This window comes from Periplaneta americana, chromosome 2 (assembly GCF_040183065.1).
Source record: "Periplaneta americana isolate PAMFEO1 chromosome 2, P.americana_PAMFEO1_priV1, whole genome shotgun sequence".
NCBI lineage: Eukaryota > Metazoa > Arthropoda > Insecta > Blattodea > Blattidae > Periplaneta > Periplaneta americana.
Window position 1 is genome coordinate 93,318,933 of NC_091118.1, and position 26,617 is coordinate 93,345,549.

Here is a 26,617-nt window from a genome sequence, read left to right on the forward strand (position 1 = left end):
TGTTTGCTGCACTTAGAATCCAAGTTACGGGAGCTGTTCCTACGCAGTCAGGCTCTAGCAGAACTCTTGCTTACAACAGAGTTTTGTGACATGGAATTACTCACAACGAGTTTGGACCTAGATGCCAATGACGTGCCTCTCCTTCTTGCAATCGCTTCAACCCATTCACCACAAGTAACAGAACGATATGGGCTCAGCTTCAGGTAACGATACATGTACTCATAAATCATCTTAAGGCAGAACTGTGCTCCTTACTTCTATAATTCAAATATCTATCGCATAAAAATATTATAAATATGTAAAGGTAAATTATTTTCATATCAACTCTTGAGTGCAGCTTATTTCAGATTTGTTCAACATCTCTGGTAATTCCCAACGAAAAAATGACAATCATTCATTTCCACACTGAAATCACACACATATTTTTTTCTCATTAATTGGCAGCACTGTAAATTCCAGAGTTTTTATAAAAATAATCCACCTATGTAAGATATTAGGAAAAGAAAGTGCAATTTACATACTCTGTTAGAAATACTGGTTGCGTTTTTATCCACATGTCTTGAATTACATGATTTTATCATTATTTTTAAATGGTAAAGTGTGTGTCAGAATTTTCTGATGAAAGCAAAGATTCAAATTGTTTTCCTTTGCTTAAAAGGATGTAATTAATGCAGGAAGACACATTTCACTAATTAAAAATAAATGATAAAAGATGTGTAATATTTATTTTTATGTAAATTGTTCCAGTAGATATTATCAAAGAAATAATGAATAGAAAAAGAAAATCGGGTATTTTCTTTCGAAAATGTTGATGTAGAATATATACAGTATTATGTCAGTAGAACTAAGTAGTGTTATTTCAATGTTGAAAAATATCACAAAGGAACTGACAGAGGATGAACAATTTCCATTGATTACAAAATTCTGTTCAGGACGTATAATATACTTTTTCTGGTGTGTTATATCAGCTTATTCTAAACTATAAGTATTGATACTTAAAGTGATATATCATATGTAACCAAATTCTGTTATAGTTTCAGACTTGAGAGACTTTTTTAATATCAGTGTTAAATGTGTTATTATTAAGATCAGCATTTGAAAATCAAACCTCACAGCAAATTTGAAGTTATGTTACTATGGGTGTTACTGTCTATAATATAACCAATCAGAAGAAATAAGTTTGAGTGTAATTTATTTTCTTAACCATATTGTGGTTTCATACTAATAATGTATTGTAAAATTAAGAACTAAAATTTTTTCTCATAATTAACTTCATTGTGAATCCTTTTTAGGTAAAATTAATGAACTTGTTCTTGGGTCTGATGTGTCAGGCATTTCTCTGAGGTTTAAAAGCATTACACTTTTTATGTTGATCTGTTTTTGTTGGAGGACATGAGCTGTATTGCTTTGAGAAAATATTTTTATGGCCTTTTTTATACAACTTTTGGTTATATATCAGATTACTAGAAGGACAAAGGGAAAGATAAATAGTACAGGCGGAAAATATTATTTTCAAAACTACTTTTATAAAATATAGATTGTTTAAAGTGAAACTTTTGTTAAAATTAGAATGGTTATATAGGTCCTATTGAGTTCTCTTAAACCCTTCCTGTTCCCCTTAATGCTTGCTAAAGAATTAGAAAACAAAGTTAAATTAAGAGAATTTCATAACATTGTATAGAAATATGATTTTTGTTGTGGATATATATTTTTTTACTGACGTATTTCATGAAGAGATGATTGATATTCTGTTTTTTTTTTCTGACAGTATGTAATTTGGCTTTCTTTTCCAACACGTCTTTTATTTTTAAATACAAGATATTGTTCCTAATAGATATATGAGAGAGAATCCATAACATAAGTATGGTTCCTTTGAATAGTTTCAGAAAGCCTTCATGTTCCTCTAATGGCAGTCTTAATATTGAACGATACTGGCAAGTGTTAAGTTAAGAATACCATTACAGTTGACATTATCACAGTTCTACACTGATGATCCATATGTATTAATGACTTAATTTCACTGCAGAAACTATCAATATGCCACAATAACCACAAATTGCTCAATTAGCTTTATTCTTCAGACAAGCTTATTTTCAAGTAAACAATTGCCTGTGTCAACACAGTGAAATTAAACCTGTATCTTTAAATTGCCGACAACTTCAGGAAATGTAAATGGAAACTGTTTACATGGGCACAACTTATTGTAATATAACTTGGTGTAGAAGTTCACAGGCATATATTTTTTGTTACAATGCATATGAAAAGGGCATAAAGCATGCAGTAGCGGCATAGCAGATACAGTTGTGACTTTACTAGTCCCTAGTGAACTTAACTTTCAGAAACATGCACTACAAATTAGTAGGTATGCCAATGTCAGCTTTTTTTCTTTTAGATGTTTTATAGCAAGAATTTATTTTTGTTGTATTTGTAATCAGCAATTTGTAAAATTTGTTCACTACAATACTTTATTTTATTATATTAAAGTCAACTATAAATGCATTGTTCTTATATCATAGAATAGAAACATAAGTCTTCTAAATATAATATAATTTATGCTTTCACAAGAACTGCAAATACCTAATCTAATCCAAATTCACATTCGGGAGCCACTATTGTGCATGTGCTGAAGAGTGACTACAGTTGCTGTAGCCTGTAGTTTAAATTGAGACTTCATGTGCATAGTGGAATGTACCAAAAGTGTAAAGTTCTCTCATCCTCTAAAAAAGGATTAAAACATAAGTTTTATAAGTACAATAATAATTGATGTTTCCACATTTGGGTGCCACTAGTGTGCATGTGCTCAAGAGTGACTACAGTTGCTGTAGTTTAAATTGAAACTTCATGTGCATAGTGGAATATTCCAAAAGTATAAAGTTCTCTCACCCCCTATAAAATCATTAAAACATGTTTCCTAAGTATAAAACATAATTTAAGTTTTCACATTTGGGCGCTACTATTGTGAGTGACTACAGTGACTACAGTTGCCATAGTTTAAATTGAGATTTCATGTGCATAATGGATTGTACCAAAAGTTTAAAGTCGTCTCTCTCCCTCAAAAAACATTAAAAACATAAGTTTCCTAAGTATAATACATAATTGAAGTTCACACATTTGGGTGCCACTATTGTGCATGTGTCCAAGAGTGACTACAGTTGCTGTAGTTTAAATTGAAACTTCATGTACATAGTGGAATGTACCAAAAGTGTAAAGTTCTCTCACCCCCTATAAAATCATTAATACATAAGTTTTCTAATTATAATACGTAATTGATGTTTCAACATTTTGGGTGCCACTATTGTGCATGTGCTCAAGAGTGACTATAGTTGCTGTAGTTTAAATTGAGATTTCATGTGCATAATGGAATGTACCAAAAGTTTAAAATCGTCTCACCCCCTCAAAAAAATATTAGAAACATAAGTTTCCCTTAATACAAAACATATTGATTTTTCCACATTTGGGAACCACTATTGTGCATGTGCTCAAGAGTGACTACAGTTGCTGTAGTTCAAATTGAGACTTCATGTGCATATTGGAATATACTAAAAGTTTAAAGTCGTCTCACCCTCTCAAAAAAAAAAAAAAAAAAAAAAAAAAAACATTAAAAACATAAGTTTCCTAAGTACAATACATATGTGATGTTTCCACATTTGGGAGCCACTATTGTCCATGTGCTCAAGAGTAGGGTTCCCAGACATATTGTAAAAAAATACGGGACACATCAGTTTTCACTGAGTAAGTTTAGTATGTGCAACCATCAAAATGTCAGTCTTTCAAAATCTGTGTGTGTAGTCCCAAATACTTTACTAACTAAGAGTAAGTAAGCAAAATTGTTAGGGAGCATATTTGCATTAGGTTTAAGCTTCTTTATGTAAGTTGCCTTCAAATTGTTTTCACTAAGTTATTACAAAAATAGCTACAAAATACACTACTCATGTGACAATATTCTCATAAATCAATCCACCTTGATCTTGCAATATTTTCTGAAGAATTAATTTCACTTAACAATTGTTTATTTTGAAGAATGAGTTTACAACAAGCAATGATTTTACTGTTTATACAGACAATTTATTTTTATCATCACTCCATAGAGTGTCCATGCGAGAAAATAATCTTTCAACACACGCATTTGTTCCAGGGATACATATAATGAACTCCACTACTCTCTTCAAATTTGAGAATTCTCCTTCAGTACTTTTAAAAAGATCCAGTGAGACTTCATCTAAACGTTTGGTGTTGCCATCACTCGCCTTGAGAAATTAATAACTAACAATAATTGTTTCATAATAGCCCATCTACAATGCAGTGATGAAGTGCGATATTTGTAATTTCTAATGTAGAATAGACATTGTAACTTTTCCATTTTTTCTCAGTTTAGAACTCTAAGATACAGGATGAAAAGCTGTCCCGAGACTTTTGTCCCAATCCCATATTTTACGGGATGTCTGGGAACCCTACTCAACAATGACTACAGTTGCTGTAGTTTAAATTGAGACTTAATGCACATAGTGCAATGTGCCAAAAATTTAAAGTCTTGTCACCCCCACAAAAAACATTAGAAACATAACTCTTCTAAGTACAGTACATACTGGTAAGTGATGTTTCCACATTTGGGAGCCACTATTGTGCATGTGCTCAAGAGTGACTACAGTTGCTGTAGTTTAAATTGAGATTTCATGTGCATAGTGAAATGTACCAAAGTATAAAGTTGTCTCACCCCCTAAAAACATTAAAAACATAAGTTTCGTAAGTATAATACATAATGGAAGTTTCCACATTTGGGAGCCACTATTGTGCAGGTGCTCAAGAGTGACTACAGTTGCTGTAGTTTAAATTGAGACTTTATGTGCATAATGGAATGTACCGAAAGTGTAAAGTTCTCTCACCCCCTAAAAAAAGGATTAAAACATAAATTTTCTAATTATAATACATAATTGATGTTTCCACATTTGGGAGCCACTATTGTGCGTGTGCTCAAGAGTGACTACAGTTGCTGTAGTTTAAATTGAGACTTCATGTACATAGTGGAATGTACCAAAAGTGTAAAGTTCTCTCGCCCCCTAAAAAAAGCATTAAATATAAGTTTCCTAAATTTAATACCGTACATAATTGATGTTTCCACATTTGGGAGCTGCTATTGCACATAATATACTATGCTCAAGAGTGACTACAGTTGCTGTAGTTTAAATTGAGACTTCATGTACATAGTGGAATGTATCAAAAGTGTAAAGTTCTCTCACCCCTGAAAAGAGCATTAAAAACATAAGTTTTCTAATTGTAATACATAATAAATTTTTTCACATTTGGGAGCCACTATTGCACATATGATCAAGAGTGACTACAGTTGCTGTAGTTTAAATTGAGACTTTATGTGCATAGTGGAATGTACCAAAGTGTAAAGTGTCTCACTCCTTAAAAAAACATTAAAAACATGTCTTCTAATTTTAATACATAATTGATTTTTCCACATTTGGAAGCCACTGTTGTGCATACTCTCAAATGTGACTTCAGTTGCTGTAGTTTAAATTGAGACTTCATGTGTATAGTGTACCTAAAGTGTAAAGTTGTCTCCACTCTCCTAAAAAGCTTAAACTAATAAGTCTTCTAAGTGCTATAATATGTATACTGTACTTGATGGTTTCCCATGCTCTTATGAACTGTGGTTTGTTAATACAGTCCAAATTCCCCCTTAAAAGAAAAGTTTTCCAAGCATATAATTATATAATTGATACTTTCACGATTGTGTTTATAAATTGTAGGGCATTAATTCCGTCGAAATCCTTCCTCAGAATAAAATAAAAAATTTAAATCTTTTAACTGTAATATACAGGGTCTCCCATATAAACTAAGACCGAACGCACGGTGTTTGTACTCTGTGCTACGGCATTTCCCTCAGCCGAATTTATGTCGCACGCGGCCGCCCTGCTTTAAGCATGTATACAATCTTATATGAAATCTTACCTTATAAAAGATGCTGGAAATGTTGTCCTTCCTGGGTTATACAGGTATTATATCTGGTAACCACATTCTGGCTGATGCGAGTGAGTTCTCCCATTGTAATGTTTCTGATTTCATTCGTAATTTTTTTTTTTTTCAGTTCCTCCAATGTGTGAGGATTTGTTCGATACACTATTTCTTTCAGTTTACCTCACAGCTTGTGTTCTTTTCGGATGAGACCTGGTTTCATCTTAATGGTCATGTGAACAGTCACAACTCTCGCTATTGGTGTGCAGAAAATCCTATTGGTGTTTATGAAGCCCTCATTATGATAGGAAGATTGGTGTTTGGTGTGCTGTTAGTACAAGACGAATAATTGGGCCTATTTTTTTCGAGACGACAGTAAATGCAGAGAGGTACCAAGATAACATTTTGATGCTGTTCTTCCATCAGTTAACGGAAGAAGAAAAATCACGTGGGTGGTTTCAACAAGATTCAGCCCCTGCTCATACAGCAGAAGATGCCCTTCTTACAATCTCGGAAGTGTTTGCAGATAGAGTGATCAGTGCTGGTCTATTTCCCCCTCGTTCTCCAGATCTAACAGTGTGCGATTTTTACTCATGGGGTAAACTGAAAGAAAAAGTGTATCGAACAAATCCTCATACATTGGAGGAACTGAAAGAAAACATTATGAATGAAATCAGAAACATTACAGTGGTAGAACTCACTCGCGTTAGCCAGAATGTGGTTACCAGATACAATGCCTGTATAACCCAGGAAAGACGACACTTCCAGCATCTTTTATAAGGTAAGATTTCATATAAGATGTATACACACTTAAAGCAGGGCGGCCGCACGCAACATAAGTTCGGCTGAGGCAACTGCCATAGCACAGAGTACAAACACCGTGCATTCGGTCTTAGTTTATATGGGAGACCCTGTATGTATAATTGCTGCTTTTACATGATTTTATAAATTAATTGTATTAATACAGACCAAGTCCACATTTGGAGCCACTGTTGTGCATGTACTCAAGAGTGACTACAGTTGCTGTAGTTTAAATTGAGAGTGCATAGTTTGGTGGAATGTATCAAAAGAATAATGTTGTCCCTCCCCCACCCCCCAAAATTAAAAACTTGCTTTAAAAATGTTGTTTCATAGAAGTCAAATTGGCATTTATTACTCTTATAATATGCTGTAAATATCTAAATCACTTATAGTTGACTCCCGATAGTGTGGTTAATTTGTGCTCTTTTGTTGAAGTAAGAAGTAATGTTGTCAGTTCTGTTTTTAATCGATTTATGCTCTCTCCCTCTCAAGAAAATTACGATCTAAAATCAGAAAAAATGGACAATCTCCTAAGAAACAGAAAAAGCTGACATTTTTTATTAAACTAGAGTGTCTTATGATATTTTGTAAAATTTGTGTTTTTTGTTTTAAGATGTTATCCCACTGTACCGCTGTGTAATATTTTATGTTTAAAATGTTTTGCACTTTTTCCCATTTTGCACTTGATTTTTAAGTGCATTGTAGTAATTAAACCTGTTAGAGTAACTTTTTTCTGGATTTTAAATAATAATAAAAATTTTGCAGATAATTTGCGATTTTCGATATTTCGAGGAAGTTAATGCATTAATTACAGCAAATTATGGGAAGTCAACTGTAAATCTTTAAATTTGTGACATTTTGGCGGAATGTAAATGCAAGCTCTTCACACAAACGTAATGCTTTGTAATTTAATGTAGTATTATAAATTCAGAGAGCTTGAGCTTTTGTCATGTCTTATTTCACAAACATTGATGTCCTACATTTAAACTACACTATTGGAAACCAAACAAATGCTCAAGAGTGACTGCAGTTACTGAAGTTTAAATTGACAATTCATGTATTTATTGGAATATACCAAAAGTGTTACATTATCTTCAAAATGAATACAGAAGATGTACACTAAGTTCCGCATCAAGGCGAGCTCACAAAAGTTATTCAGTATGACTGCCTCTGTCTTCAAAACACATTCGGAGGCAGAACTTGACATTTTTATTAACTTGATGTAGTATTTATGTTCTGCTCTGACATGTTACATCTCTAACCACAGTCTTCATTCGAGACATTTATTTGTAAATTTTGCAGTCAGTACTCCTTACATACAGTGTGACGTCTACCATCCACTTCTAATGCTATGATTAGGAATATATACGATTTTTTCCGAACTCGGGTGCATTTGCAGAACTCACTATACATCTCTTTTCTACACAACTAACAACAGTGCATCTTGCTTTTGTTTGTCTCCAGTGCTCCAAAATGTTTGAAAACAGTCCTTTTACTGCTCAGCATTAAAAATTTCGAAACACTCACCATTGCTAGTGACAAATAAAGCTAAAACAAATACTTGGTGGGAACATTTTTTCCACTTCTGAAAACGTAACCTTTACCAGAGTTCTTTTATCTTTTGACATTTTTCTTCTTGCATATGCTTGCATTGATTGATTATTTAACACCTCTTGTTACGAAATTTCTACTTAATTTATGTTCCAAAGTGTCATGTTCTCCTTCTGACTGTGATTTATTATTCCCTGATACATGTGAGGTGGTTGCAGCAGTGTAATCTCTTGTTCTACAATGGATGGCAGAATGTAATCACTGTCTAATTATTGCAAGTCATCGTCACTGTTAATTGGTAATTCGTCTATATACATGTGATCACTTTCTTCCATTACCTCATATACCACACCACTTAGATTGTCATTGTCAGAATTAACACACTCACAAATACTTTAAAATTCAAATGCTCATGAAGACGGAGCAGGAACTACCTGACTCTTTTCCAACATCATGTATAAAAATGTGTATTTGATCTATGGCATTTAATAATATTAATTTAAACAAAGACTATGAGCACTTAAAAATAGGGACTGAAAAATCAGCTGTAGTAATTCTTGTATAACATTGGCCAGCCAATAGATCGACCTCGTGGCATTAAAAGGGTTAATTAAATATGTGATGTTAGTGTCACTAGACTCAATGAAGTAAACAGTAACAAAAATTCACTTTTCATACTTAATCGTTTTCAACATTATTGAAGTACTTAATGTTCTTCACCACTGTTATCGGTGTTATTGATGTTTCCATCCTCCACAGAAGCAATTTCTTCAGTTGATAAGCTGAGATAGAAATCTTCATGAACAGGGGACTGAAAGTAGGGCATGGAAATAGGACAACTTGTAAGGTCTCTCACCTTAGCAAGGATTAAGTGACATTTATCAAATATACAGCCAAGTGAGTTGCATTGGACAGGAAATCTTTATGTTTCCAATGCAGATTATCATCTATAATTCTGTCTAGCTTTAACGTGTGTAAACTCTACAGAAACTTCTAAAATTTATACAACTTTGAGTTTCGTGAGGCGGGGTGCGAGAATACATTTTAAGAAATATGATTCGAAAGCTGTGTGTACGTCATACAAATCTTGCTGTTAATATTGTGGCACCTGTGGTCGGTGACGCTCCTCATCACCCAGAGACGTCACAATATTTATTGCATTAAAAGGCTGTGGCTTTTCTCTAACTGATCTGATTGTCTCAGTGGGAATGGGAGAACTAGATTGTCACCATTTTGCTCAGTTATAGGTTCATATATAATGGAGAATTTATTTTATCATGTACCCGTAGTATAAGCATGACACCAGTGTTGTTTTCATAATGAGTATTTGTATTATCTCGTCTGACTGCCAGTGACTTGGGCTGTTTCTCTTTGGCTCTTAAATTGGGAGTTGCACATGTCTTATGTAGTCTTTGATAAACCAATGTTGACCTGTAGCAGTAATGTGTGTCCTAAACAGAAACCCTACAGAATGCTATCAACCAAACCACTTGAATCCCAAGTTTGTATTAAAATTTTATTCTTTTCTTCATCCTTTCATAACCTGGTTTGAGATGTTAACAGACAGACAGAACAGCTTGCTTATTAGCAGGGCTAGGATTTATATGTTGTAAAAATGTTCTAATTATGTACATATATTTGTATTAAAACACTCAAAATATGTACATACAGATGTAATTATATTTGCTACTTACAGACCTGTTACTAAATCTACGTATTACTCTGTGAAGAGATTTATTAAATCTACATAGGCTACTTAGACTTCAACAAACAAAATTTGATAACTCAATCCCAAGGGAAAAAATGAAACTCTCTGCATCAAAATCCACAGTTAATTCCCGATTTACCACGAAAATTGTCTGTAGCTGCATTTAGATTGGCAACAGGCCATGATTGTTTGGCCAAACACCTGCATAGAATTGGAATATATCAGTCCCCTAACTGCCCATTGTGCAACTCAAACCAAGAAATGGATTCGGAACACCTCAAAATCTGTGCTAGTGGCTAGTCATGATAATATCTTTGAAAAATATTGGAGTGCAAGAGGTCAAATGACTTTATTGGCAAACGCCTGGCATTAGAAAACAACAACAACATATTTTGTACAATATGGACAAACTATGGAACACTATTAAGTAAAAAAAGTTTAACTACTAATCACTACATTTTATTACATTTTAGGATCTACAGAAATATATCAAAGTAATAAATTCATGGATTAATTGAAGCTTTTTCAGTTAACTTTAATTTTTTCCCCCAAGTGTCTTATTCATTGTACTATTCAATTGGTATGTCACAAAATGTTGTTTTAAATTTTCAAATGTGAAGCTTCTCCTATTATCCTGTAAAAGTGATCAGTTTGTATTGGCTGAAGGTTTGCTCTACTCCACATGAGGTGACTGGTTGATATTTGAAATTCACTGTATCTGCAGGTGATACATCCAATTCTAGTTTCTCATTTGTTGTGCCTCTTTGTATTACACTAATTTTACATATGTCCTCAAAGCCTGGATTTTTTGAAAACACATTGTCCACTTTACTTTCGATGAGGCCAGCTACCTTCCTAGGTGTATATTTAAGTTCGTGAATCGTGTTTTTTACTATATCAATATTTTCAGGTAATGTGAGATAGCCATATTGTAGTTTCTGAATTGTTTTGAGATATTAGCAAAATTTGCTTGAATGTAACACAGTTCATTTTTCACACACTCGTCACTCAATAAGGATTTCATAATATCAATCAAGGCAGCACTTTCTGAATTAGGGGAATCCAGCATATTCTTAACGGCTTTATAGTGTTTCAAGTAGTACTCAGCAGCTTCCAACCATTTTCCCCATCTGGTTAATACTGGTCAGGGTGGCAAAGGTATTTCAGGATACTTTCTTTTAAAATTAAAATTCTGCTTGGAGCTTTTAGAAAAATTTATTTATTTTCCAATGGCGGATCAACTCATTTTCTCCCTAGCTTCCCAGTACAAGCTTTTTGAAAAATTTACTCTTATTGTTTCAGTAGTATGATGGAAAGCATGCGCAGTGCATGTTAAGTGGATCATTTTTGGAAATAAAACTTTTTAATGCATCATCCCCTGCTTTCACCGTATATGAAGCAGCTACACTCATAGCATCATTGAAAAGTTTTGCTACAGTTTTATGATTGCATTTTTCCATTAATTCACAAGTCAACAATATAAGTTTGCAAGTAGTCTCACTGTTCATGGAACCTATCTCAACACTGCTGATACATCATCCTTCTGCATCTGTAGTTTCATCCACTGGCACCCAGATGGAATTTTCACCGACCTCAGTTTTTATCTTCTCCACAGTTTCTTGATACACCACGTCACTATAGTTTTTCCATAATGTTATACAGAATGCTGTGGTTTGTGTATTTCTCTAGAAACTGCTGTTGAGTTTGCAAAGAGGTGTATCTGATCCCATGAGAGCACGGCGAAGATCAGTGTTGAACTCAACTCGTTTACTGGCCCTAATTGGTTGTGTCACGAGAGTTTGAATCCCGGTATTTTTTCCTTTGCTAACTTCGTGCTTCGCAGTAGAAATGGCCTGGTTAATTGAAAATCTCTGATTTGCATTGACACTGGTTTGACACATACTACAGAATAACATTCTCCCATCTATTGTAAAACCTTCATCTTCAAACTCAGCAACATAATTTTTTTATTTCACAATAGTGGATGTTCCTACTTTCGGCATTTTGAAAGTACACAAGGTTATTGGATAAGAGCAGAATACTTACTGACTGTGCTGGTTGTTGCTTGGTGGGTGGGATGGTGAATGACCTTGTCTACCTCAATGAATGTGCTGGTTGTTACTTGGTGGGAGGGATGGTGAATGACCTTGTCTACATGACTCTTAAGAGATGTTGCTAAAGTTACAGCCACATACTTTAACTCTTTCTTTGTCTTCTCAAAGCCTTCAGGTTCAGAAACTATTTGTGTACATAACTGTAAACTTTAACTGTGTTGCCATATTTTGTCACTGAAAATGAGAAGAGTTGTGGTTGTCTCTATTGCTAAGGAAAAATATGAATGAATATTACATTAAAACTGCTAAATATGGAATAATATTTATTTTCCATGTAATATGTGCCAATACTATAAATATGGAAAAATATGTAAAATAAATTTGTTGGATTTGTATTACAAACAACGTAATTGATAAAGATAAGCTTGTTATCTTTGTAATAAAGAAATGTGTAATTACATATAAATCCTAGCCTTGATTATTAGGATTTAAAATGTTAACTTTAAAATACTACTCTTCTTAGGTTGACTTTAACATTTGTTATTAAAGTATAAAACTTAACAAAATCTTAACTTTTAAAATGTTGAAATTATTAACTTTTAAACTGCTGATTTTTTTGCAACCTGCCAAAGTCTCCTTGCAATGGAATATAGTTCTTTCGACTCCTAACAGATGGCAGAATATGGTCTCTTAGTTAAAACCACGTTCACAAATTCCATTATGTGCTTTGGAAGCCTTGTTTCTGTTGCTTCACCCTTGCTGTCAGAGTGACGATCAACACAAAGATATGTAATGAATTTGTCTGCCGTTACTCAGACAGCCTAAGCAGCAAAAAGGTTAAAAAAAAATATATATTGTCCGTTGTATAGGGTATATTACCGTCTCTCTCTTTTTTTTTTAATAATTCTAACACTTTGAAAGTTTTTATAAAGTTTCATATTTTAAAATACATAGAAATATTATGGTGCCTACATTAAAACAGTTACACTTTTTGCTACATCACTCTCCTTTTGGAAGGCAAAAGAGTTAATGGCTTTAGTGCCAAGAACTCCGCATTAGTTAACAACAACATATTTAAAATAATACGTGTGCATAAAAAAAAAGATTTTATTTATGTTTCTAATATCTGATACTCTGCAAAAATATTGTGTCACATCTCATTTAATTTGTAGCATAACATGTATGGATCATTTGTGCAGTGGAATGACATAATGAGATTGTTGCATATAATATTGAACTTGCTTGTAGTATGAAATAAATGCTGGAGTTAAAATTTAATTTGTTTTAAGACTGTTTTGCAAAAGTACGATGTTACAAATATAATTATTATACAAAGTGTGTAAGAAATGTGTAATGTACTATATTTTTTCAAAACTTCTTTGTACATGAATGAATGTAATACTATAAAGAGTTACACATTCAAGGTTTATTAAATAATAGAAAATGAAATGTGATTACATTAATTGTATGATGCAGTTGTTCTAATTCCCTTTTTTTTATTAGTCACATTTTCTTTATGCATTTTTCAATTTCATTGTTGTCTTTAGGTGAGATGCATTAGAACAAGTCGTTCATTTAAATATATGATAATTTATTTGTATAAACAACTATTACTTGCAGAAAGTTAATGTTATTGACTCTTGCAGTGATAAAAAAAAAGACCCAAAATGGTTCATGCTGTATATTCACCAACAGTAATCAATGTGAATCTTTTTTGTGAAGGGAGATGTAGTATTCAAAAGTGGGCAATTTATACTTTTAATTTAGTCGTTTTTACACTTAGGTAGTTCATTGATTATTCAACATAATTTTTTAAGCTTGTTGTCTTATACATTAGACAGGCATATGCAGTACAATTTGTCATTCAATTTTATTCCATAATAAATCAGACACAGTTGTTGTATGATATTAAGATTAGTAAATTTGTAGATTAATCAATGCAAGGTAGTAAACATGAGTTAAAACGATTTTCTGGCATATATTTCAGTTAAACTATTTTATCAATCCATGCATTTTGTCTCATTTGAAATATAAATCATACCTAAGTTGCATGCCGAGATAAATGTGAAAATATCAACTAGTAGGAAAGAGGAATATAGACCAACCGCAACAAAGATGGAGAGACTAGACACATCTTCAAGAGCTATAAGGGAACAGGTTACAAAGGACCTAATCCATACAAAATTCATAATGACAATGATGATGGAATCATTGACTACTGACTTTTTTTTAGGAACCCCAACTAATTAGAATGACTTAATGTATCCACACCTGTCCTACAGGTAGCGGCATTTTATTTTGTTTGTTTTGCAACATAGATTTAAATATCGTAATCTTGTCTAACAGTAAGAAAATGTTGTGGAATCATTAGTCAGAAACTGGCATTGGATATCTCTTTAATCTTTTCAATAGGGTATACAACAGTACAGAATACAACGAGGGAGGAAGACGAGTGAAAAAACATAATTAATAACCATACTCCCCTATTGAGACCATGCTCTTTAAAATTATGTTGTTTGTATTAGTCTTCATTGTTCCTTACCATAGAAAAAAAAAAACATTTAGAAAATAACAGTTGAATTCCTTATAAATATCCTCTTGCTAGACTGCAAATGGTTTATCTTTCCTCTTAATTAAGCTCACTAACATGACACAGGGAGAATGTCAGATATGCTCCCCTATTACATCCTCTCTTGTCTTTTTCCTTTTAACAATAGCCCATTATCTGTTTTCCATTTGATAGTTTCATCTTTTACTCTCTTCTCGAAGTTTCTATGCAATGCTTGGAGGGATATAAAAGCTGAAGCCTTTGCCTGCAAACCTTCGTAATAAGAGACACAGATACACCTATCCCACTAGAGACACTGATGAATGCTCTAAATGAGCAAAACTTCAACATTAATAGAGTGGTCAGGGTAATCTTGATGCAGATACAAAAGCCAATGGTTCAGGTTTCTAGAAAACCTAGAGACGTCAACCAAGCTCTTCACAGGCTTGAAACACTTCGACAGAAATTACAGAGGAGAAGTCTCTAAGGAGCAGATACAACACTGTTCATGCATCCACTGCAGATTATGGACATGACAACTTGACTTGTACAAATTCAGCCAAGTACTGAAAATGTGCAAAAGACTCTATCTATGCATGCAAACACAAACTGAGTAACAACCTCGAGTTCTGTATTATGTGTTCAGAAGATTCTCATTACACAGGACAAATGACGTTCTCTTGCTACCCAAAATCCTCACCTCCAAGCACCACTGCCCCCACACACAAAAATATTTACACAGCCCTGTCTCCATCACTAATTACGAAACCCAATGGCGCTCGTGATTTTCGAACTAGGTGGGGCACAAAAAAATTACTTACATAATGCTGCTTTTTGTTGTTGTTGTCGTTGTCGTCGTCGTCGTCTCCATCGTCATCAGTATGTGCTGTGTTGTTGCTGCTCAAGTTGGTTGTGTGTGATGTTGAAGACATTTTATGTACCGGTACACTATTTACACTATAAAAGTACACTTAGTCTCACTATACATATATGAACACTTATTTACATTTCGCAGATTATTTACATTTACACTTTGTCTTGTCACATTTTGTAGGTAAAATCCAATCTTCTATCTTTCATTGCGACAAACGTGTCAATTACTTTATTATTGAAATCAGGTAAGTCCATGACCAGATTTCGTTATATTGACAACATGGCTAGGGAAGATAATCTGTCTTGATACATCGTGTTGCACAAAAAGTCTTTATTCTTTTTAGAGTTGAAAAACATTTTTCTGCTTCAGATGTTGACATCGGAATTGTTATTATTATTTGTAGCAGTTTCACGGTTTCTTAAAATATGCTGATGGTATTTGTATTTACTATAAATTTCAACATTGGAATTGCACCAGACACGGATCTGAACTCTTCCCTTCTGTACACCACTCCAAGCTCAGTTTCTAGTTTCTTTTGATCCAGAAAGGGGAAAGCTTCTAAGTTGATATGAGGTGTTTTGTTGGAAATGATGTACAGTACTCAGGAAACATTTCCGATACGAATAAGTTAGAAGCGCTGAGATGGCCAGTGAAACTGAATCTTTCACTTGCTTGTGTGATTATAACATCACAAAACTCCCTTGCTTCATGCAACCTATTTCCGGACATTTCTTCGTGGTTTCGTTTTCTGGACACCCCATTTCCTTCTTTCACTCCTGCAGATCTCTCTATATTGTCTCTTGTCATCTTGATGTGATTCTCAAAACCGTTTATGTGTTCTTTCACTTGAACAGGATCCGTTACTCTCTTCTGTAGTTGGTTGAACAGAATGTCAACGTGTGGCATAATTCTATAAAAGAAGTGAAGCCAGAATTTAAATTCTTCATCCAACAAAATTAACTTCAACCCACTAGCTTGTGAAATAGTGGAAAACTGCTTAATGTCATTCTGCGATTGAATTTCATCCATGCCTTCTATTAACACTTTATGGTATTCATAAACATTAAGAACAGCCCGCAAATGAAAATTCCATCTCGTAGGAGCTGGCCTTTGAAGACGTCGACCAACCATCTCATCCAGAACCTTAGTTCTCTGTGGTGATATTCCTTCCAGATTAGAAAAAAATATGCGCACGCCACGGTTTATTGTAGCCGCGTGAGACATGACCAAATTAAGTTGGTGAGCATGACAATGCACATAAAAGCTTGAGGATAATGCTGTCTGGCTCGTCTTTGGACACCCCGTTCTTTTCCACTCAAAACCTCAGCTCCATCGTAACTTTGGGAAATTAACTTATGTGGAGTGTCTCTTAATTGAGCATTAACTTCTTTCAAAATGCAGGCGGAGAGTGACCCTGGATCATGATTGGACGGGTTCAGAAAACGTCAAAATCTTTCTACAGCATTATCATTTACAATGTAACGATATACCAGGACCCTCTGAAAAATATTTGAAACATCAGATGTCTTCTCTGCTATAACCGCCACAAAGTTGGCAGCTTTAATTTCTTCGGAACTATATTTGTGACAAACATGAAGCATGCAATCCAGCAAATCATTTTGGATTGTTTTTGAGGTTCCTTTAAATACTGTTGCTTTGTCTAAATGGGCTCTCAGCGACTCGTTCAATTCGGCACTAAAATCGACAAGTACACGAAAAATCCCTGGATTAGTTGAAGTTGACTCATCATGTCCACGCAGAGCAAGTTCGTAAGCACCACAGAATCGAACACAATTAATAAGCAGAGACAACACATACCTGTTTTCTCTTACTTTCTTGTTGTGAAGTTCAATTTGCTGACTGTAAGCAGAACTCAGTCGACTTGCAATATTCTGAATCCCCAATACGGCCAAATCCATGACATTACTCTTGTGGTTTGAAGACGCAACATGTTTTTTAATATTTTCAGATAAATGTTTCAGATCCGTAACACCTGTTTTAGTCCATGAAATGTCACCTCCAAACAACAAACATGGAAAGCAAAATAGCGCATTTTTTACCTCACAACAACACAGCCAGTCATGTTTCGAATAGATTTCCGAGATGAATGACCTCTTCACCACCTTGTCTTTAACCAAATAACTTTGTCCTAATTTAATATCAGGATTCGGCCTACCCAGATCTTTAATTACAAGTTTATCATTCAAGGGATGAGTTGAGAATGGTTTATTAATCAAATAATTGACTATTCATTTTCTGTATTCTGTAACAAACAGTAGGACTTAAAACGACTAACACATTTTCACTGCATCCATAACGCTGTCGCTGTAAATATCATTACCATAAAAACACGACAAACAATGTGGTACTGCGGTTTGCTTTCTGCCTTCCTGCTTCTTTTAAAATTTATTACCAACACAACAGTTACTAGGACATGCTATTGAGCTGTATTTGTAAAGAGGGAATTATGTTTTCGTACTACCAGTGGTTACCCTGCTGATGGGCAGTTCAAGGCTCTTGTCCCAATGCAGGTTAAATTACTAGTGCTAAAAGCATCACAGCAGCCAATGACAAGCAGCAAACACGGTGCGCATGCCTCACCATTACTAGCAAAGCTGGGCAAAATCTCAGACTGCCCTAAGAATTTTTCTACCTGCACATGCGCAGTCTGGTCATTTCTTTAGTTACACAAATCCGTGCAACAGTGAAACTTGTACGTAGTGTACGAGATAGATTTGAACCGAATATTAGCAGACTATTTGTTTAATAAATCGTGGTAAAATATAAACCACTTTTTCCTCAAGAATGTTAGGGTAGGGCATGTGCCCTTATGGACGGACTGCCCCTGACGAAACCATCTCAAATGTCAAACCTCTTCCCAGTACTCACACCACAATCACGAAACTGAAACAGATGCTCCTATGATACAGGAACAGTTCTCTATTCTTCTCATAAACTGCAATCACCATCACAAACCCACACCACCATCCCTGATGCACCCACTAAACCAACTGCCTCCAACACCCCCACATCATCGTTTGTGCTGTGTGTAAGTGATATAATCACCATAACATCTATCTATACTAATAATAAATCTGTAGCCGAAATTTTTCTGGTAATTTTCGATTTTCCAAAAATAATCTGTCCTAACAAATATAATTAACCACCCTGAAACAGAAAATCGCATTTTTGAAATTTTTGTTTGTATGTCTGTCTGTCTGTCACTCGATAATGGCTGAACGGAGTTCGATGAAAATTGGAATATAAATTACGTCCCTTGTAACTTAGATTTTAGGCTATATGGCATTCAAAATACGTTATTTAAAAGGAGGGTTATAAGGGGGCCTGAATTAAATAAATCGAAATATCTCGCTTATTATTGATTTTTGTGAAAAATATTACATAACAAAAGTTTATTTAAAAATCATATCCGATAAGTTTTATTCTTTGAAAAATTTTGATAGGACTGATATTTAATCCAGACGTTTGAGATGGGCAGGGCATGTAGCACGTATGGGCGAATCCAGAAATGCATATAGAGTGTCAGTTGGGAGACCGGAGGTAAAAACACCTTTGGGGAGGCCGAGAAGTAGATGGGAGGATAATATTAAAATGGATTTGAAGGAGGTGGGATATGATGATAGAGACTGGATTAATCTTGCACTGGATAGGGACCGATGGCAGGCTTATGTGAGGGCGGCAATGAACCTTCAGGTTCCTTAAAAGCCATTTGTAAGTAAGTAAGTAAGATATTTAATGAGATAAATGAGTTTTAAAATTAAAATAACTGCCATCTAAGGCGGTGTAATGAAATAAAAAACAAATGACTTCGTCTATAAGGGGCCTTGGACAACAACAATCGAAAGCTATGGAACATAGCCTATAGAGAATGTTTCTATGTTTGTATGAAGTAATATCGGAATCTAAATTAACCGATTTGTATAATTAATTATTATTTCACCATTGGAAAGTGTAGTTTCTCTAGATGGACATAATGCTATAGTGTTATTACAGTAAATTCTGAGTGAATTGAGGACAGATAAGATTAAAATAGCTTCTTATGCACAGAAAACTTGATAGGCTATTCTGTATATTCGTTTCCTGTATTTCCTAAAATAATTTTTATGTACACATTCATTTTTATCTCAGAGAATTAACGAACAACGAGAGTGTATTGATTTAGTATGCAGTAATAGTATGTTAGCTTAGCATTGCATTATTTTATAATCCAAATTTTAACTATGCTCAATTGAATCGTGTTAAAATACATAAAATATATATGCATTAAATGCAATGCAAAAAAATTGGGTAATGAGCCAAGCAGATTATGTTGCGCTGTTGTAAAAGTTGTTCCTCCTGAGATTCAAGAGCCCCTATAACAAATTAAAAACTTACTTATCGGAGTACATCCTTTATCAACACACTTTTTATATAATATAATATAATATAATTATAATATAATTTAAGTTATTTGAAGGGTTCAGAACCATAGTGGGCCAAGCTCCATTTACTGAATACATAGAAAACAAGGGTTAAAGTTAAGTTATTACCATAATTCAATGGAAACATATAGCAAGTAAAATAAAGTATACACATTGAAACTAAATGATGTCAATGTACATTAAACTATGGTTGCATGTAATAAAAATTAAGAAACATGTTAAAGGAATTGTCATTGCACCAAATGAGTGGTCTCTGGACCAAAATGATCGCATTTTAATTATCTAAATACAATTTAAATTAAGTAACATATTAAACGATTTACCATTCTATCAAACACGAATATTCCCTGGGTCAAATGTCTTATTTTAATTATGTAATTACTTTATATTTAATTCTAACCGGTGCAGCAGTGCGCATGGGTATGGCTAGTAAAAAATATGATGTGGTGCCTACATTAAAACAGTTACACTTTTTGCTGCTGCTTCATGACAACTATGTAACCTGTATGAAATTGAACAAAATTGCTACACACGAATACAGAAAGTAATCCCTACATGATTGCATTAAACGAAATTTACCTAAGAGACAGACAGACTTTAACCCATTTCCCAATATATAACAAATTAAAACATCAAATATGTTCACAATACTCTCAATAGACCCTTCATTCAACAAATCTCCCTCAACCCACCTAATTGAAACCTTCCCACAACAGTCAACTCTCTCCTGGAACAGTATCAAAATCGTCCAAAGAATATAAGGTTATGTACCTTATGACAGATGGGTCCCATTTCGACACCATTGTGGTGTCGTAAGGTACATAACCTGTTTAAATTATAATACTTTTAATGGTTCAACTAATATAGTTTCAAGAAATATTTTGATTTAATTCAGGCCCCCTCATAACCCCCTTTTAAATAAAATATTTTGAATGCTATATAGCCTAAAATCTAAGTTGGAACTAACTTAATTTATATTCTAATTTTTGTTAGAAATTGGTTCAGCCATTAACACGTGAAAAGGTAACAGACAGACAAACATACAAACAAAAATTTCGAAAATGCGATTTTTTTATTTCAGAATGGTTAATTATACATGTTAAGACCAGTTATTTTTGGAAAAGCAAATAATACATAGATTTCACAGCAATTAAGCGAAATTTATTTGTTCTCAGAATTTATCAAATACATAAAAATTGATACTTATATAAAGTATTTTAATTTTATTCTTCTTCTTCCTCATGATTTGGACTTTTCAATCCATTCTGGCTCTTTATTAGTCTGATCATCTCTTCATTGGTCTTCCCTGCTTCTGTCTTCCTCTGAGTTAGTACTGTACAGCTAACTTGAGGAATCTGCAATCTGCCATCCCATCCACATGATGTCTCCATTTTGACCCGTACATGTTAATTGTATCGTTTATTTCCTGAACTCTCAATTTTTGTCTAATCTCTGATTTCCCCCCCCCCCCCCCCCACTAATTTAGTGTTGTTCTTAAAAATTTTATTTCTGGCGTCTGTATTCTAGAGTTATTACTTTTTGCTATTGTCCAGGTTTCTCAGCCATATAATTATTAAAGTCGATACTGCCATGGATTTATATAGTTTTATTTTATTATGAAATCTTTGCAGGCTTTATTTTTAAGAGTTCGTCTTAATATTCCTGAGTTGTAGCTGAATTTATGTATATTTTTCTGTTATATCCATTTCTCCTGCTATGAGATATTACATCCTAAATATTATTTTGAACTGTGATGTTTGCTCAATGATTATGTTTTGCAGCTGTTAAGTAATTATAATGTCCTTTGAATACATTACCAACATTTCACAAGGTAAGTTGAGTGAGGGGGCTGCCATCTCAGAGTTTCTCAACAGAGTTCCTACTCATATTTAACCCCAGGCAGAGTGCCTCTTCCTTTTACTTTTGGAAAAACGTGTGCCACTTCTTCCAATTTTGTCATTTTAAGACTCTGTCTTCTCCCTTTGTTTCCATTGTACTTTACCCAAACATTACATGTGAAATGCAGTAGTGGCCGGTGATCGAAATCCTCGGTGAGGCCAGATGCAACTAGTTTATGTGCCTCCGATAGGAAATGTTTATTTATGATATTAATTATTATTGTTATTATATTATTATTATTAGTCTATTATTATTACTATTAATGAAAAATAATAATTTCACTCACCAAATAAGCTGTTATGCTGTGAGTTTCAGTGATTGTTTCAGTGTGATGAAGCAACCCATATTATGTGTTGAAAATACCCTTTCTTTCTTTTCTTTTTATTTTTTTCCCTTGACAGCAAGGCCAACAGAGAAGTTTATTTTGTACCACATTACCACTTAACCATTTATGTTGCTCATACCAGGATGCAATAGAAACTCGCGTTTTAAGATTATCTGTCAGAAAAATTGTCAGTGATGTCGTAGGTATCTTGATAGACTCTCTCTTTATTTAAAACTTCCTTTCTTTCAGGCAGTATATGCTTCATTCAAATAACTAATACATCATATAAAAACACAAAATTTGATTTCAGTTAAGCAAAGTGACTGAGACCCGGCCTCACTTGCCTCAGTCAATCAGCCACCACTGGTGAAATGAAAGCTGTGTGACATATTATAAAAAAGGACGGAGGGGGGGGGGGGGAAGTAAAATTATAGGCATAACTTCTTTTCCGACACTTTTGGAAAAGAGCTGTTAAAATAAAGCTAAAAAATACAGTCATTTGTATAGAAAGATATTTTGTAGTCGAACTTCTTAGGATATAATTTTGCAATACTTTGTAACAGACATTTACATTAAGGCCATTGCCATTTAGCAGAAAACTATTATATTACATAATATGTACTAGTAAATTGGAGATGATTGGAGAATACATCTACATTTATACTAATATGATATTCATATGCAATTAAGAATGTATATACTGTATAGGCACGCAGCGTAATTTGTTTTACAAAACAATGAAGTTATATAGATCTTGGAGAGTCGTCAAACAATGTAATTCTTGTAATATATCTTACCGATTAAAATTTCACATCAGTGATGACTTCAGGGGACTTGAAATACAATGAAATGTTAAAAAAGGCATATAATATAATTAGACAATGGATTTCATATTACTCTTGAATTTATCTTTATTATTCTTTTTAGTTTTTTTTTTTTTTTCTGATAAAAATACAGATGAAGATGTAGAATATTTAATGAATCCTTGATTATGCCTAATATAATGTTACATAAGGAAGTGAGAGGAACCTGCATATCTTTTAAATAGGGCCATGTTAGTTTTGAAACTCCTCCACTGTTACCACATAATAAACCAATGATTCCATCTATCTAGTGATAGGCTATATCATCTTCAAATTTATACTTCCTTTTCAAGGTTTAAAAAATTATGTAAACTGATTAAAGTCGCTTATGACTATGCTCATACATAGTTTTTTTTAACCTTCTCTGTATATTGTAAAAAACTAAACAGCCCAATGATAATTTTAACATTGTTTCTGCCATACCAGACTGCCTAAATAACAAAATACTATACAAATTTTAATTTCGTGATACAATAGTTGCATCCCCGTAGAATAAATTGATTCACTTTTGATTATTACTTATGTATGTAGAATCTTCTTCTTGAAATGTTTTTCAACTTTCCAATATTGTACTTCTATTCTGTATTCATGAATTCAGAATTTCTTTGTATTCGTAATTTGTTTTTGTCATTCGAAATGTATAAATTGTTGTATAAAATAGTAATTTATTTCTCAACTGTCTTAGGCGCGGTTTTATAAATGCAATTAATCTAAAGATTATGTTAAACATAAGTTAAACTGTAGTGGAATACAATTGGTATTACTGCTATGAAAGGAAAGAAGACGATCACAACTGTTTAATTATATTATTGATTTAAAATAGCTGATAATCGTGGAGAATTTTCATTAAGATACATACTTGTTCTTCGATAACAAAGAGAATATCATAAAAACCTGTAGAGGATCAATATCGCCTACTTCAGTATCCTTGTCAGACTTAACCTCAAATAGTTTCTTAACGCTAGCTACTAACAATATATTCCCAAACACAATGCAGCCAAACTAAACCATGCATGACCATCCAGGACATAACTCCATACAGAATCAACTGATTAATGAAGTAATAATATTAGTTTGAGTATTTTATAAGTTGTCTAGAATGTTTATGAAACAGAATTCAGTCAAACAAAATTATTTTTATGAGTCTAGTAAAATTAGATAATATCATTAGTGTTTATAAATCAGGCCCCATAGTAAATCTTACCAGGAGACTGTCTGCTACATACATACAATGCACAATAGGCTTTCAGTAGGTTTATGGACACCTTCGAAATTTTTCATCGTTTTCAGTATAGGGCTATCTACTACCAGAGGAAAAACAAACACAGAGCAACAAGTAAGCCACCGGCGTGGCTCAGTCGGTTAAGGTGCTTGCCTGCCGGTCTGAAGTTGCATTTGGGCGCGGGTTGGATCCCCGCTTGGGCTGATTACCTGGTTGGGTTTTTTCCGAGGTTTTCCCCAACCGTAATGTGAATACAAGGTAATCTCTGGCGAATCCTCGGCCTCATCACGCCAAATATCATCTCGCTATCACCAATCTCATTGACGCTAAATAACCTAGTAGTTGATACAGCGTTGTTAAATAATAACCAACTAAAAAAAAAAAAAAGCAACAAGTAACTGAAGCAGTGGTTCAACAGAATGTTTTTAAAATAAAAAGGAAATATTTATCTTTTCAAATAATCTTTCAATTCTAACCCAAAGACATATTTTTGCACTTTCTCATCTTTTTGTTGCATGTTTTATGCGAGTTTTAATTTTTCAAAACAAGGTTAGGACTATAAAACCTAATTCTGAAGTGTAGGACTGTCTGCTTTGAAAGCCTCAATCTGTTTTAAAACTTATGTTCATTTATATTTCAAAGTGGTGCACTCTATTTCGACAAATTCTAGGTCTCTGTGGACGTTCAGTAATATTAATCACTCATTAAGTTCTTGGAAAACATCTGCAATAGTCATGTGTATTGTGGGAACTGCCATCTTGCACTGTTGAGCCTTGAACTGCTGTTTAAACGGCAGAGGACTGCCGATCAAGTTAAACTCAACCTAACTCAAGATTAACTGGTAGTTAATATCTATAATATGAAGCAGAACGAAAAACTTCAGTTTAAACTGAACATAAGGTTTAAACGGCATTTATAATACCAGCCCTTATAGTAGTAAAGTTGCAGTTAATAGCAGAATGTAACATGTTAAACTAAAATTACTGTTTATACCTACCAGATGTGTGTAATAGATTCGCATTTATCTAAAATATGAAGTAATATTAAATTCACTATTACTTTCTAGTAATTTCCTTCCCATTGTCATTTGTAGTATAGCTTGTTTAAATTATTTCATTGAATATTAGAAAGTTGGCATTGCAGTTTCTCCATGAATAACTGCATAAAAACAAAAATGATTATCAGGTATCTACAAACTATTTGAAATAAATAATTTAAAACTTGATGGGATTGTAACTGAATAGAAGAAGAGTGAACCTCAACTAGTGATGAATTAGTAAATGTATTATACTCTGTCAAGTGAAACAATGAAGTGACGTAATTCACAGAATATCAATAGATCTGTTCACATGGCAACAAACAAGAGAGTCACTGAGGTCTCAAGATCACATGCATGTGTTCACTTCATTTTATTCTTTCGTTGGACGCACTTCAGAACAGATCACATGTACTACTGTGGTTATGTTTGCTATACCTATGAGGGCTAACCACAAATGCCAGGTGAATGGAGGAATGCCTGTGCAGTCTCTGTATCTTTCTTTGTTAGTCGACAATGAAAGACATTAATTTTCCTGTAACTTTAACTTCTCATGCTCTGTTAACATAATTTCATATGTTACAATCACACAGGCAGGATTGTTTACAGAGAGTTTCCATTATGGCAACTCCTGAATAGATGGTGTCTTGAATGTGATCCAGTGGCCATTGACGCTATGTGGAATACAGAGAAGTGATTTCAATCCCTCTCCCCTTCTTCGAATATTCTATTTCTGTTAGGACTATTTGTAATGATTTTGAATTGCGCTATATGTGTGTGTATGTATATATATATATATAATTACAAAAAAAAAGTTTTCGTTTTATGATGAAATTGTTCAGAAACTGATCAAATTGTGAAATCTCTGTACTAATAGAATTCGTGGTCAACAAAACTTGTACCGGTAGTCAAAATTTTAAATCAGTTTTGAAGATTACACATTTACTTTAACCTCCATTCAGTATCCTAAGAAGTTTAGTGTTACAGTCCATAATTACTGCAAGAAACAATAGCATTTATATGTTTCAGTTGTCTAACATGAGTTAATTATTAGTGTAATGCATTTTGTAGATTGGTAAGTCTGTGAAATAGTTGATGTAATCATAGTTCTTCAAATTACTATAGATATTACCATATTTAAATCATTAGAAAATTGTGACGGTTGAAGAAGGTGTGTTTTTTTAGTTCATGCAGCCATTTTTTAATTCAACATATGAGAAAATGACAGATTTTCGTAAGGTAAAACGTATCTTTTTATGTAATGAGTTTCTGTGTTGTTAAAAATTTATAGAAAATACTGTAAGAATGGTATAATATTTAAGGGTGCTATTCA

General features: G+C 33.6%; 1 protein-coding gene across 1 annotated transcript in view; it reads left to right on the forward strand.

Annotated features, from left to right (window-relative positions):
* LOC138694434 (folliculin-interacting protein 2) overlaps window positions 1-26,617 on the forward strand; it is an 84,268-nt gene that overhangs the window by 49,913 nt on the left and 7,738 nt on the right. Inside the window, exon 13 of the mRNA XM_069818132.1 lies at window positions 1-26,617. This exon is cut by the window's right edge and continues 7,738 nt beyond it. Within this exon, the coding sequence (XP_069674233.1) occupies window positions 1-207 (207 nt within the window). The 3' untranslated portion in view covers window positions 208-26,617.